Below are 14,829 nucleotides of genomic sequence, written 5' to 3'. Positions count from 1 at the left end.
TTTATTGCTTGTAATTTCGATATTGCCAATATCGTTGACAGCACCTCGTCCTCGGCCGCAAGGTAGCAGAGCGGTTAGCACTGTTGCTTCACAGTGCCAGGGTCACAGTTTTGATTACCGGCTTGGGTCACTGTCTGTGCGGAGTCTGCACATTCTCCACCCCCCCCCCCCCCCGTGTCGGCGTGGGTTTCCTCCGGGCGCTCCGGATTCCTCCCACAAGTCCCGAAAGACGTGCTCGTTGGGTGAATTGGACATTCTGAATTCTCCCTTTGTGAACCCAAACAGGCGCCGGAATGTGGCGATGAGGAGATTTTCACAGAAACTTCACTGCAGTGTTAATGTAAGCCTACTTGCGACACTAGATATTATTGTTATTGTAGATCACGGTTGCTCACTCTATGACGTTGATCGAACTCGTATGGCTCACTAATTCCATTATTGGTTCCTCAATCGTTTAAAAATGTCTCAGTAATAAAAATATATTGAAGCAAATTATGAAGCACGCAATATCATAAATGCAAGTGGGTGATTTTAAAATGATGAGTGAACAATCCTTGAAACATGGAATTCAATTGCCACCAGAAGCCTTGCTCTGTTTCACCTGCAGATTGTACCTGATCATCAGTTAGTCTATGCAACGATAATGTAATCTGTATTTTCTATCCTATTTGGTATTCATTGAAGAAACACCCCATTTGTAACTTGATGTATGTGCAATATCTGGTAATATATCAAAAAAGCGTACTGGGTGAAAGGTGTTAAGTCATTCTGTTTGTTTACTCACTGTGAGTAATACCAGGCCCCCGATGCCAAATCATGTCAGCCACTCGATTCGGTTCATTATAAATTAGCACCTCTGTTCCACAGTATCTCCACGATAGAGAGGACAGGGGATTTAAGCTCAAACACGACTCAAGGATTAATCCCAATTGGAAAGATGCATCAAAGTCAGCCGGTGGAGCAAAAACCTACAATTCCACTGGAGGTTCGGATACTTAAGTCACTCTATAAGATTCAGAAAGTGTACTATCCTTTCCTTGCTGTGGCTGGTATTTATTGTAAGTCAATACATGTTTTTAGTATTTAACTAGGCTATGAGTCAATGTCCCAGCTAATTACTGCATTTACTCTAAATGCCGTAGTAAATTCAGTCAACTATGTTTAAATTTAATACCCTTCTGGTTTGTTTTGTTCCTTGGAAATCCTTGGCCAAGTATTAAACTGTAAATCATGTTAACTGCAATAGCCAATTTAATGTCTTGTACTCAAACATCACATTTAAACGATTGTCCTTCAAATCAATTTTGAAATGTTCCATTTTCAGTCAATACACTGCTTAAAATCAATTTGTTCTTTTCGTTGATTGATTTGTCGTAGCGGGACATTTGTTGATGTCTGTTTTCAACATGATCGCTGTACGTAGACAAGGAGCAGCTATCTAGGGCATTGCTGAGGCCACAGCTGTGTGTAGTTGTGGTGTCCTTATCTGAGGAAGGATGTTGTTGCTGTGGAGGTAGTGCAGCGAAGGTTTGCCAGGCTGATTCTTGAGATGGCAGAACTGTCATATGAGGAGACACTAAGTCGGTTGGGTTTAGAAGAGTGAGAGGGGTCTCATAGAAACGTAGCAAATTCTAACAGGGTTAGACAGGATAGATTCAGAAAGAATGTTCATGATGGTGGGGGGGGGGAGTCCAGAACTAATAATAATAATAATATTAATAATATTCTTTACAAGTAGGCTTACATTAACACCGCAATGAAGTTCCTGTGAAAATCCCCTTGTCGCCACATTCCGGCGCCTGTTTGGGTACACAGAGGGAGAATTCAGAATGTCCGATTCACCTAACGGCACATCTTTCGGGACTTGTGGGAGAAAACCGGAGCACCCGGAGGAAACCCACGCAGACACGGGGGAGAACGTGTCAACTCCGCACAGACAGTGACCCAAGCCGGGAATTGAACCTGGGACCCTGGTGTTGTGAGCAACAGTGCTAACCACTGTGCTACCGTGCCACATTTAGCAAGAAACGTGGGACTCAATCTTTGATGAAGTGATTGAACGGCCGAAGGTGAGTATCTGTCCGGGCTGCCTAATAACTACTGACTGGCAGACGATTCAAGAGGCAGTCCAAACTCAGTCGGAGCTGGTTACAGAAGTCAGAGCTTTTCCTCGAAGAAGGTGCGGTGAAACCTCTGGTGAGGAATACAGAGTTTAGAGGTATTGGCGTGACTCAGAGTGATCATTGAAGATTGAAAAGGTGGCGAAGGTAATTCGTGGGAGCCTCGTTTGTTCGTCTGCCACTGTGTCTGAAGTTTGTGGTGCACTGGATCACATTAGTCAGAAGACCAAGGAAATTTGGCATGTCAACTGCGACTCTCACCAACTTTTACAGGTGATCCATAGTAAGCATTCTTTCTGGTTGTATCACAGCTTGGTATGGATCCTGCTCTGCCCGAGACCGCAGGAAACTACAAACGGCCATGAATATAGCCCAGTCCATCACGCAATCCAGCCTCCCATCCATTGACTCTATAATTCCCGCTGCCTCAGAAAGGTAGCCAGCATAATTAAGGACCCCATGTACCCCGGACATATTCTCTTCCACCTTTCCCATCAAGAATAAGATACAAAAGTTTGAGGTCACGTACCAACTGAGTCAGGAACAACTTCTTCCCTGCTGCCATCAGACTCTTGAATAGACCTACATCGTATAAAGTTGATCTTTTTTCTACATCTCAGTTATGACTGTAACATTATACTCTGCAGTCTCTCCTTCCTTCCCTATGTACGGTATACATTTTCTGTACAGCATGCAAGAAACAATACTTTGCACTGTATACTAATACATGTGACAATAATAAATCAAATCAAATCAAGTCAAATTTCACCTGCTCATTCCTTATTACCTCACGTTAATTCTAGATGTTAGAATGTAAGATAGAGTATTTGGCTTTTTTGGGGCTGTGAGGATTATGCTTTGAGAAACTTTTAAAAGTATATTGGGGCAGCATGGTGGCCTAGTGGTTAGCACAGCTGCCTCATGGCGCTGAGGTCCCAGGTTCGATTCTGTGTCACTGTCTGTGTGGAGTTTGCACATTCTCCGTGGGTTTCGCCCCCACAACCCAAACATGTGCAGAGTCGGTGAATTGGCCACGCTAAATTGCCCCTTAATTGGAAATAATAATTGGGTAATCTAAAAAAAAATTTTTTTAAGTATATTGAATGTTGGACTCTTCATTTTACTTTTCTTTCATAGACAGGGTCCACGGTGGCGCACTGGTTAGCACGGTTGCTTCAAAGCTCCAGGACCCCAGGATCGATTCCTGCCTTGGGTCACTGTCTGTGCGGAGTCTGCACGTCCTCCCCGTGTCTGCGTGGGTTTCCTCCAGGTGCTCCGGTTTCCTCCCACAGTTCAAAGATGTGTGCGTTAGGTGGATTGGCCATGCCAAATTACCCTTAGTGTTTAAGAAAGGTTGAGTGGAGTTACTGGGTTACGGGGATAGGGTGGAGGCGTGCTCCTAAGTACGGTGCTCTTTCCAATGGCCTCCTTCTGCACTGTAAATGCTATGACACAGATTCATTTTTCGTCATGGAGCAGGCTGGATTTTCGGAGCCAATCCAACACCCACCCCGGTACAAGACCAGATCAGACCTAACCACGCCCTAAGATCCCTTCCAGCAGTCCCTCCAAGACCTTGTGAAATTAAACGCTCACAGTCTCAAAGGCCCAGCTTCACTGGCCAGTACTGGCCAGAGGAATGCCCAGCATGGGACCCCAACCCTGACCCAATCCCACACGCTGACGTTCCTGAAAACAGACCCGAACTGACACCCCACCCAAACACCCACCCGATATTGCCCCCAAGGCCTAACCCTTGGCGACACCACAGACCTCCAGCCCCCAGCCTTGCCAACAACACGAGGACGTATTCAAACCCATAACCTTCCAAGACCCTGCCTGGCCGCCCCGCCCGCCCATGTTCCCCATGTCACACCCTGAACCGGCATCCCTCCAATCGGTTTAATAATAATCTTTATTGTAACCAGTAGGCTTACATTAAAGCTGCAATGAAGTTACTGTGAAAAGCCCCTAGTTGCCACATTCAGGCGCCTGTTGGGGGGAGGCTGGTACGGGATTCGAACCGTGCTGCTGGCCTGCCTTGGTCTGCTTTAAAAGCCACAGCTATTTAGCCCAGTCTACTGAACCAGCCCCTAAACCAATGCATCTGAACCTGAGATTCTGGTGCTGTGAAGCAACAGTGCTAACCATTATGCTACCATGCCGTCCGGTTTTAGTTACCTTAAATGTTTAAGTAAGGATCCATTTACTTCAATATTTACTGGTTCCCTGACTTGCACAAGGGTATTTAAGCATGTTGGTCCTTTAAACCTAGCTGTTTTACAGCAAGCAGTTCACAGAAGAATGGGTCCTAACTTCCTTCCATTCCATTGTACAGGCCTGATCAGTAGGCCCAGAGGACATGGTTCTCCATCCAAATCTCAGTGGGCCTAAGTCGAATGCTTGGATGTTAAGGTACTAACTTCCGGATGGCATGATGATGCGCTGTAATGTCCGCTCAATTGGAATCGAAGGCTCACCATTCTGATTCTTATCAGTTCTAGAAATTTGATCGAAATCTTATATATTTAAGCCAGCATTCTATTATTGCAAGCTGCTTATTCTTGTCTACTTTTGTTCTGTTTACATGTTGGAATTAATTATTGATTGTTTAGATGTAAAAGCAGATGTAATCACTAGGACCCATACCTTCCTGTTTCCCCAGCGTCACATTGAGGGTTAACCCAATGATGTACCGGGAAATCCATCCAGGAAGTTCCCAGGTAAGGGTTTACTCAGTAATTGCCCGGAGCTAACCTCCTCTGGATGATTGTGCTGGGCTGAGAAGTATTGGACACAAGCCAGTTAAATCGTTATCTTTGGATGGCTCTGTCAGTTTATCCCTGATGGTCACTCTGGAAGAGTTGTTGGAAAGAACACCACTCCCAACTCCAGAGTACGTATTTCAAAATCCTCATACTCAGCCATGCACGGCACATCCACACGTACAAAAACCAGCCCCCAGGGTACCCACCATGCCACCGTTGCCAACAAAACCAAACCACTTCACAACCAGACCTTGCCTGGTCCACCCTCCCAATGCAACCCTCTCCATCCAACTTTGGACTGACACCCCTTCAGGAAATGATCACACCCCGCCCCTCCCACACCAGCTCCCCTCTCAGATTGACTTCACATTCCGGGCTCAATCCCCCCCCCCCCCCCCCCCCCACTTCCCGGACCCACCTCCTACTTCATGGAATCATCTCACGCTGCCCAGAATGACACCCTCTCTCCCGGATTGACCAGCCCCTTTCCTGGAATGACCCCCAACTCCTGGACACACCCGCCCTTCCCAAACTGACCCCGCCCCCTTCCTGGACTAATATTTCCCTCCTCAGACTAACCTCCCCTCTGACCAGCCCCTCCCCCCTCACCCACCCAGTTTATTGAATCCGTCTGGACTGAACTCGTTGTTGGACTGATTCCGTTTCTCCAGTTGAACCTCCGGAGACCAAACTCCGCATCTTCAGTCTGATTCCACCCAGTCCAAACCCCAATCACCAGCCCTCCCCCAACCCCCCTCTGTACTCCGCAATCCCCCACCGGCCCAACGTCCCCCTCTGGTCTGACCCTTCCTCTCCTCGTCAGGCTGACTGCCCATATCTCCAGTTTGATTCATCCGCCCCACCTGGTTGAATAGCCCCCTTTTAATTACATCCGCTTTCTTCCTCTCCGACCGCCCCTCGTTTTTGAACTCATCCCACTCTGTAGCTACCCCCCCCCCTCATTCTGAACCCCCTCGATGGTCTAACCTGCTCCTCTCTAATGTGACCATCCCTCGGGTTCAAATACCTTCCAGTGCCCAGCCCCCTCTGAACAAATCCGTCGCCGCACCCATCTGACACCCCTCTACATCTGACACCCGACGCCTTCCTGGTCTCAATTGCCCCTTTCAATTTCCCCTTTACAACAGGGGAAAAATGGGGAATGACTTGCATCTCTGCATTTCAGTGACTCCACACTGATGCTGTTGGGCGTGGCCCTCGCTGCTCCAGGCTGACATAACCTGAGTGATGAAAGTTGGGTGGGACAGGTGCTTCGCAGTCCCAACACAAGGTAAATCGGTCGAGAGTGGTAATCCAATGGAGATTGCCACTCTGAAGAAGTCAGGGGTCTATTTCTCTCAGTAAATTCCGTAACAAATATGCACATCCTTTACCCAACTACTTAAAAGCTTTGTTTTTGCACTTTGATTCATGTTTACTTATCAATTCTATTCTTGGCTCTTACAGTTAACGTAGTAGCCATTTTGATCCTGTCTCGGGGCAAGTGTGGTCTCTCCAAATGCATCACTCGCTATCTGTTGGCCATGGCATCGTCGGATCTGCTCGTCGTTATCCTTGACCTGATACTGAGACAACTGCCTGTACTTTTTTATATTTCCTTTGTGACGTCCATTAAAGCGTGTAATATCCATGCCATTCTCCTTTATGCAGCCACTGACTGTTCTGTTTGGTTCACTGTCACGTTCACTTTTGACAGATTTGTAGTAATTTCTTGCCCAAAGTTGAAAAGTAAATATTGCAACGAGAAAATTGCGGCTGTAGTTATCGGAACAGTTTCTGTGCTGAGCTGTTTGAAGAACGTTATCTGGTACTTTCTGTACACAAGTCAATACAGGCTCTTCAATGACCCTTGGTTTTGCATTGTGAAAACAAATGTTCGCTATTCTCTAGTTTGGAGAATAATTGAACTGGCACATTATGTTTCAACCCCATGCATACCATTTGTACTGGTTCTACTGTTCAATGTTTTAACTGTCAAAAAAATCTTTGCTGCCAGCATCGCCCGTCAGCGACTCCGGCTGCAGCAAAGCAGAGAGAAGGAAAATGATCCAGAGATGCAAAACCGGAAAAAGTCCATTGTTTTAATGTTTGTGATATCCGGAAATTTCATAGCATTCTGGGCGCTTTTTCTGACCTATTCCGTCTATTACCAATCAATATGGCTGACGAATGGTTCTGTAGGACAACATTACATAGTTAGGGAACTGGGTTTCATGCTTCAGCTTCTAAACTGTTGCACTAACACTTTCATTTATGCAATAACGCAGAGTAAGTTCAGGGCACAACTGAAGGACATGGTGAAATGCCCATTGATTGCATTTGTTAGGTTATTCGTGAAATTCGGTCTTTATTTAGAAAAACTTATCATCTGAACGCCGTGAATATCGCATCTGATATGAACTTTAGAAAATAGAATATCTTCCAGGAGGTTGTGAAATGATGAGTCGACGCAGACTCACACCAGACAAACGCCAGCTCAAATGCAGCAGGGAGTTAACTGAGTGCTACTGGAAAAGTTTTGTGCTGAGAACTTATGGAAGTCTTGAGGAAAGAGGTTCAACGACTGAAGGATACGCAAGGGGTATGGAACTTCTGAAAAGATCCATGTCATGGAACTGCTCAAGCAAAGAGTGCATGAAAAGAAGTCAAGCATTAGATTGCGGAAATATACCTTCTGAAGATTCAGGTGAGAAAAATAGCCTGCAAAATGAATGGATGGCAGATTAATCAGGTGCAGAGTGAGGAGCAGTTAAAAATCCATAGAGGACACGATTTCGAGGATGTAGATTTGAACCTATGGGTGTGGCAGCACCTGTAGGGAGATAAATATTGTACTGCTTGCTGTTGTAATCCAATCTCGGAGCTTGCTACAGTTCAGCAGCATTCAAATCGGTGAAATGAAGGCGGGTTAGGAAAATATCCAAAAGCTAAGGGGGGTGATTCTCCGCACCCGCCGGAAATCGTGAGGCTGGCGTCAAAAACGGGCGGGTTTGACGCCAGCCTCCGCCCCCCCTCCCCCCCCCCCCCCGGACCGGGAACCGATTCTGGTCCCCGGTCGGAGCTAGCATCCCACGGCCGTGAACTCCGGCATCGCGGGCTTAACGAATTTCGTTAAGCCCGCTAGCCAGAGTTAGCGATGGCTGACGCGTCAGATGACGTCAGCCGCACATGCGCAGATTGGACGACTCCAACCTGCGTATGACGTCATCACGCATTTGCGTGAAACCCGCGCATGCGCGGGCCGGTATGCCCCTCAGCCGCCCCGCGAATGGATACAGCGGGGCGGCGGAAGGATAAAGAGTGCGCGGGGTAAGTACCCGCTGCCCGCGATCGGTGGGCACGTGGTACTGCTGTGCCAATCGGTGCCATGGTTCCCCAGATCGGGACTTTACGGCCGTTTTTACGAACGGTCAGACCAGGTGTGATTGACGTTCATAAAAACGGTCATAAAGGCCTTGGAAATCGGCCCATCGGCCAGCTGAGAATCGCTGCTCACCGTAAAAAAACAGCGGGCAGCGATTCGTGTCGGGAGGCGGGCAGGGGGGGGGGGGAGAATAGCGGGAGGGAGTCGGACCAACGTGGACCGTAAAAATTTGCGCCGCCCGCTATTCTCCGCCCCGTCGTGAGTGCGGAGAATCGCGCCCGAGGTATGTGACATAGCGGCAGAAGTTCCATGCGGAAATAGTTGGTGGGGCAGAGTGAAGAAACAGCAGTGGGGCAAGTAGAAAACAAAATATTGAGCAGAGGAGGTGTGAATGGTAAGGTTACAAACATCTGCGGCCTGGAAAGCAAAAGTGGAAAAAGTAGCAAAAGATGAAGATAATTGAATGCAAAGAAAATGACACAGAAGGGAAAAAACAAAGATTACAGTCTGAAATATATTAATTCAGTGTTGAGTCCAGATGACGGCCTGGTGGAAAGAGGCAATGGTCTTCCCCGAGCTTGCATTCAGCACCATTGGGTTTCTGCAGTAGGCCAAAGACAAGAATGTCAAAACAAGAGTAAATTGGCCAAATAATTTCTGGCTAGCCGTCGGATACGCAGAGGCCAAAAAAGGCAGGTGATGGCGTGATGCATTATATTAGAAGAAATTATGGAAACTGATCAGTTACATAAGGAGACTTAAAGAGTAGAAGTCCTGGACAAATTGCAGAAAGACACTTTCTCAGCATGGCCAATCCACCTAACCTGCTCATCCGGCACGAAAGGGGCAACTTCACCATGGCCAATCCCCCTAAACTGCACATAGATTTAATAGAATTTACAGTGCAGAAGGAGGCCATTCAGCCCATCGAGTCTGCACCAGCTCTTGGAAAGAGCACCCTACCCAAACCCACACAGCCACCCTATCCCCACAACCCAGTAACCCCACCCAACACGAACGGCAATTTTGAACACTAAGGGCAATTTAGCACGGCCAGTCCACCGAACCTGCACATCTTTGGACTGTGGGAGGAAACCGGAGCACCCGGAGGAAACCCACGCACACACGGGGAGAACGTGCAGATTCCGCACAGACCGTGAACCCAGCCGGGAATCGAACCTGGGACCCTGGAGCTGTGATGCAATTGTGCTAACCATAATGCTACCATGCTGCCACATAATTAGACACTAACAGGCAATTTCGCATGGGTAATCGAACAATGGGGGGAAACTGGAGAACCCGTGGAAAACCCACTGAGACACGAGGAAAACATGAAAACTCCACACAGTCAGTCACGCGGAGGCAGAAATCGCACCCAGGTCCTTGGCGCTGTAAACAGCGGTGCAAATCATTGCGCCACGTTGCTACTGAGTAATATAAAATACCTTAAAAGTGCATGTGTGGACGGTCCTGCATAACAGGCCAGCGTCGCGGCAGCGCAGTGGTTAGCACTGTTGATTCACAGCTCCAGGGTCCCAGGTTCGGATTCCAGGCTTGGGTCACCGTCTGTGCGGAGTCTGCACGTTCTCCCCGTGTCTGCGTGGGTTTCCTCCGGGCGCTCCGGTTTCCTCCCACAAGTCCTGAAAGACGTGCTGTTAGGTGAATTTGACATTCTGAATTAACCCTCTGTGTATCCGAACAGGAATGTGGCGACGAGGGGATTTTCACAGTAACTTCATTGCAGTGTTAATGTAAGCCTACTTGTGGCGATAAAGATTCAATTAAAATATTAAATTTTTTAAAATTTCATAGATTTTCATAGAATTTACAGTGCAGAAGGAGGCCATTCAGCCCATCGAGTCTGCACCGGCTCTTGGAAAGAGCACCCTACCCAAGGTCAACACCTCCACCCTATCTCCATATCCCAGTAACCCCACCCAACACCAAGGGCAATTTTGGACACTAAGGGCAATTTATCATGGCCAATCCACCCCAACCTGCACATCTTTGGACTGTGGGAGGAAACCGGAGCACCCAGAGGAAACCCACACACACACGGGGAGGATGTGCAGACTCCGCACAGACAGTGACCCAAGCCGGAATCGAACCTGGGACCCTGGAGCTGTGAAGCGATTGTGCTAGCCACAATGCTACCGTGCGTCATGTCAGTATGAGATAATTGAACTCTAACCATTCTATGGCTACCCAGGAGCAAGTTCTAATTCCTTCCTGAAATCACACAACGTTTTGGCCACAACTACTTTCTGTGGTCGCGAATTTCACAGATTCACCACTCTCTGGGTGGAGCAATTTCTCCTCACCTCAGTCCTAAAGATTTACCCCTCATCCTCAACCTGTGGCCCCCTAGTTCTGGAATCCCCCACCATCCGGGACAATCTTTCCGAATCTCCGCTGACAAACCTTGTTAGAATTTTATAAGTTTCTATGAAATTCCCTCTCACTCTTCTAAACGCCAAAGAACAGAATCCTCATCATCTTAGTCTCTCCTCATGTGACAGACCGGCCATCCCAGGAATCAGCCTGGTAAACCTTCGCTGCACTCCCTCCATGGCAAGAACATCCTTCCTTAGAGAAGGACACCAAAACTGCGCACAATACTCCAGGTGTGTCCTCACCAACACCCTATACAATTGCAGTAAAACATCTCTATTCGTACACTCAAATCCTCTCCTATGAAGCCCAACATACCATTTGCCTTCTTTACCGCCTGCTGTACCTGCACGCTTACTTTCAGCGACTGATGCACGAGGACAGCAAGGTCTCGCTGAGTGTCCACCTCTCTTAATTTACAACCATTCAAACCATTTTTGCTCCAAAAGATGATGACCTCACGGTAGCATGGTGGTTAGCATCAATGCTTCACAGCTCCAGGGTCCCAGGTTCGGTTCCCGCCTGGGTCACTGTCTGTGTGGAGTCTGCACGTCCTCCCCGTGTGTGCGTGGGTTTCCTCCGGGTGCTCTGGTTTCCTCCCACAGTCCAAAGATGTGCGGGTTAGGTGGATTGGCCATGCTAAATTGTCCCGTAGTGTAAGGTTAATGGGGGGATTGTCGGGTATACGGGTTACGTGGGTTTAAGTAGGGTGATCATTGCTCGGCACAACATCGAGGGCCGAAGGGCCTGTTCTGTGCTGTACTGTTCTATAGATTCTACATCCACATTATAGGTTGGCACGGTAGTGCAGTGGTTAGCACAGCGCCAGGGTCCCAGGTTCGATTCCGGCTTGGGCCACTATCAGTGCAGAGTCTGCATGTTCTGCCTGGGTTTCCTCCGGGCGCTCCGGTTTCCTCCCACAAATCCCAAAGAGATGTGCTGTTAGGTGAATTGGACATTCTTAATTCTCCCTCCTTGCAGCCGAAAGTTTTCACAGTGACTTCATTGGAGTGTTAATGTAAGCCTACTCGTGACATTAATAAAAGTGATATTTATTATTATACTGCATCTGCCATGCACGTGCCCACTCACTCAGCCTGTCCAAATGCAAAATGTTAAAGAAATGCCTATTAGGTTGGAAAATACACTCAGGAAGAATCAAATAGGATCACGGACGTTTCGACGGTTTAGAAATGCCAATGGGGCCTCGAGATGTTTTTCCTCAAAGTTAACTTTGCTACTTGTGAGGGCCTCGAGTAATCCAGGTCGAGTTTATAGAGTGAAAAGAAAATAACTTTATTTAAATAAGATCTACACAGCAGCAGTAGTACTTCACCACTGCTTCCTACATTAGCTGGTACCACGCACCAAGTTTATGAGATATAGGAGCAGAATTAGGCCATTCGGCCCATTGAGTCTGCCCCGTCATTCTTTAATGCTAATATGTTCCTCATCTGCTACCTACAGTGTTACAGACCAAGAGGTCAATTGCGATATCAGCCAGAGCTCCTCCTCCCTAGAACACATGACCTCGGAGCGGGAGTCGGCCATTTAGCCTCCTGAACCTAACACCTTCCATGAGATCTTAGCTGATCCCATACTGGCCTCAACTCCACCATCCTGCCCGAATTCCATAACCCTTCAACTCATTACCAATAAAAATCTCTCTAACTCCTCCTTACATTTGCTCACTGTCCCAGCATCCACCGCAATCTGGGGTAGCAAATCCCACAGTTTCACAACCATTCGGGAGAAGTAGTTTTTCCTCAAATCTATTTTAAATTTGCTACCTGCTATCCTAAGAGTGGTTTCACAGGTCGGCGCAACATCGAGGGCCGAAGGGCCTGTACTGCGCTGTAATGTTCTATGTTCTATGTTCTAAGAGTGTGACCTTTCGTTCTAGAATGGCCCACAAGAAAATGAAAATCGCTTATTGTCACAGCAGGGCAGCAGGGTAGCATGGTGGTTAGCATAAATGCTTCACAGCTCCAGGGTCCCAGGTTCGATTCCGGCTTGGGTCACTGTCTGTGTGGAGTCTGCACATCCTCCCCCTGTGTGCGTGGGTTTCCTCCGGGTGCTCCGATTTCCTCCCACAGTCCAAAGATGTGCGGGTTAGGTGGATTGGCCATGCTAAATTGCCCGTAGTGTCCTAATAAAAAAGTAAGGTTAAGGGGGGGGGTTGTTGGGTTACGGGTATAGGGTGGATATGTGGGTTTGAGTAGGGTGATCATGGCTCGGCACAACATTGAGGGCCGAAGGGCCTGTTCTGTGCTGCACTGTTCTATGTTCTATGTCACGAGTAGGCTTCAATGAAGTTACTGTTAAAAGGCGCCACATTCCGGCGCCTGTCCGGGGAGGCTGGTATGGGAGCATCAGCTCCACGTCAACTTTATCCAGGCCTTTTAGCATCTTGTGCATCTCCCCTCATTCCTCTAAACTCTAGAGTACAGGCCTAAACTCTTCAATCCCTCCTCACACCACAAACCCCTCATCTGTGGAATCAACCTCGTGAAACTCCTCTGTACTGCCTCCAATGCCACTACATCTTCCCTCAAATAAGGCCAGCAAAACTGTGCACAATACTCCAGGTGCGGTCCTACCAATGCCTTGAATAGTTGCAACAACACTTCCTTATCTTTATACTCAATTCCTTTTGCCATGAATGCCAAAATTCCATTTGCTTTCCTTATTATCTGCACCTGCATGTTCGTTTTATGTCATCACCTGAGATAACCCCAAATTTTATAAATGATCTTAATACCCATGTAAATAACGCAGGTGCACGTGGTTTGACATCCAGCATGATTCAACCCATCAAGAAACTTGTATCTAACTCAAATACTTGCATTTGTACTCACAATGGTTGTTCATTTTGGAAGTGAAGACAAAAGAACAGAATATTAGTTAAATGGAGAAAAGGGGCAAAAAGCTGTAACACAAAGAGACTTGGGGTTATTTGGGCACGAAACACAGAAAGCTGGCACACAGGTGCATCAGGTAATCGGGAAGGTTAATGGAACGTTGGCCCTTATTTCGAAGGGGTTGGAGCATAAGAGTCAGGAAGACTTGTTGCAACCGGACACTGTACTGGTGCGACCACATCTGCAGCACTGTGAGCAGTTTTGGTCCCCTCATTTAAGAACAAAATATTCTTTCGTTGGAGACAGTTGAGAGAAGGTTCACTGGGGCGATTCCCAGGTTGGGAGGATGTGTTAAGAGCAAAGGTTCCACCGGTTGTCCCAATAACCATGTGGGGAAACATCCTCCCAGCGTTTATCCTGTCAAGCCCCTTAAGAATCCTGTAGGTGTCAATGGGATCACCTCTCATTATTCCAAATTCCAGTGAGCAGAGAGAGTCCCTCAGAATAAAAGGGTGCGAGGGATGAGGAGGAGTTTCTTCTTGATTTGATTTATTGTCACGCGTTCCGAGGTACAGTGAAAAGTATTGTCTGTGTACAATCCAGACAGATCGTTCCATTCTTGAACAAACACAATGCAGTGGGTGGCGGGGGGGGGGGGGGGTATTGGCGCGCTGGGCGACACCTACATCCCCTGATGAATGAAAAATAACTTGCATAAATACACAATGTAAATGCATAGGCACAGACATCGGGTGAAGCATACGGAGTGTAGTACTACTCAGCAGCGAAGATGTGTAAAGAGATCAGTTCAGTCCATTACAGGGTTGTGGAGGAGTCAGGTGTCTGTTTGTGTGTGTTCTCAGACTTTTGTATCTCCTGCCCGATGGAAGAAGTTGGAAGAGTGAGTAAGCCGGGTGGGAGGGGTCTTTGATTATGCTGCCCGCTTTCCCCAGGCAGCGGGAGGTGTAGATGGAGTCAATGGGTGGGAGGCAGGTTCGTGTGATGGACTAGGCTGTGTCCACAACTCTCTGTAGTTTCTTACGGTCCTGGGCCGAGCAGTTGCCATACCCAGGCTGTGATGCAGCCCGATAGGATGCTTTCTATGGTGCATCTGTAAAAGTTGGTAAGGGTTAATGTGGACACACCGAATTTCCTTAGTTTCCTGAGGAAGTAAAGGCGCTGTTGTGCTTTCTTGGTGGTAGCATCGATGTGGGTGGACCAGGACAGATTGTTGGTGATGTGCACGCTAGGAATTTGTAGCTGTCAACCATATCCCCATTGATGCAGACAGGGGTGTGTGCAAT

The 14,829-nt window shown here is 47.7% G+C and overlaps 2 protein-coding genes across 2 annotated transcripts in view; both read left to right on the top strand.

The window, feature by feature from the left end:
- Positions 1-937: 937 nt before the first annotated feature.
- Positions 938-7,281, top strand: LOC119958854 (probable G-protein coupled receptor 139). Its single transcript, XM_038787357.1, has 2 exons — positions 938-1,058; positions 6,356-7,281. Exons 1-2 carry the CDS (start codon positions 938-940, stop codon positions 7,279-7,281), a joined length of 1,047 nt encoding a protein of 348 aa, XP_038643285.1.
- A 67-nt stretch (positions 7,282-7,348) lies between these two features.
- Positions 7,349-14,829, top strand: part of gsdf (gonadal somatic cell derived factor) — a 45,289-nt gene continuing 37,808 nt past the window's right edge. Inside the window, exon 1 of the mRNA XM_038787356.1 lies at positions 7,349-7,595. Within this exon, the coding sequence (XP_038643284.1) occupies positions 7,349-7,595 (247 nt within the window). The remainder of the gene's footprint in view (positions 7,596-14,829) is intronic.

The sequence above is a fragment of the Scyliorhinus canicula genome, chromosome 31 (assembly GCF_902713615.1).
Source record: "Scyliorhinus canicula chromosome 31, sScyCan1.1, whole genome shotgun sequence".
In the NCBI taxonomy this organism is placed as follows: domain Eukaryota; kingdom Metazoa; phylum Chordata; class Chondrichthyes; order Carcharhiniformes; family Scyliorhinidae; genus Scyliorhinus; species Scyliorhinus canicula.
The sequence above is the reverse complement of the archived record's forward strand: the minus strand, read 5'-3'. Positions and strand labels throughout refer to the sequence as shown.

What these genes read in the sequence shown, in the direction of transcription:
- LOC119958854 (XM_038787357.1), top strand. Translation starts at nt 938, where the DNA reads ATGCATCAAAGTCAGCCGGTGGAGCAAAAACCTACAATTCCACTGGAG. An exon ending in TGCTGTGGCTGGTATTTATT is followed by an intron (nt 1,059 to 6,355) that starts GTAAGTCAATAC and finishes TGGCTCTTACAG; the next exon opens with TTAACGTAGTAGCCATTTTG.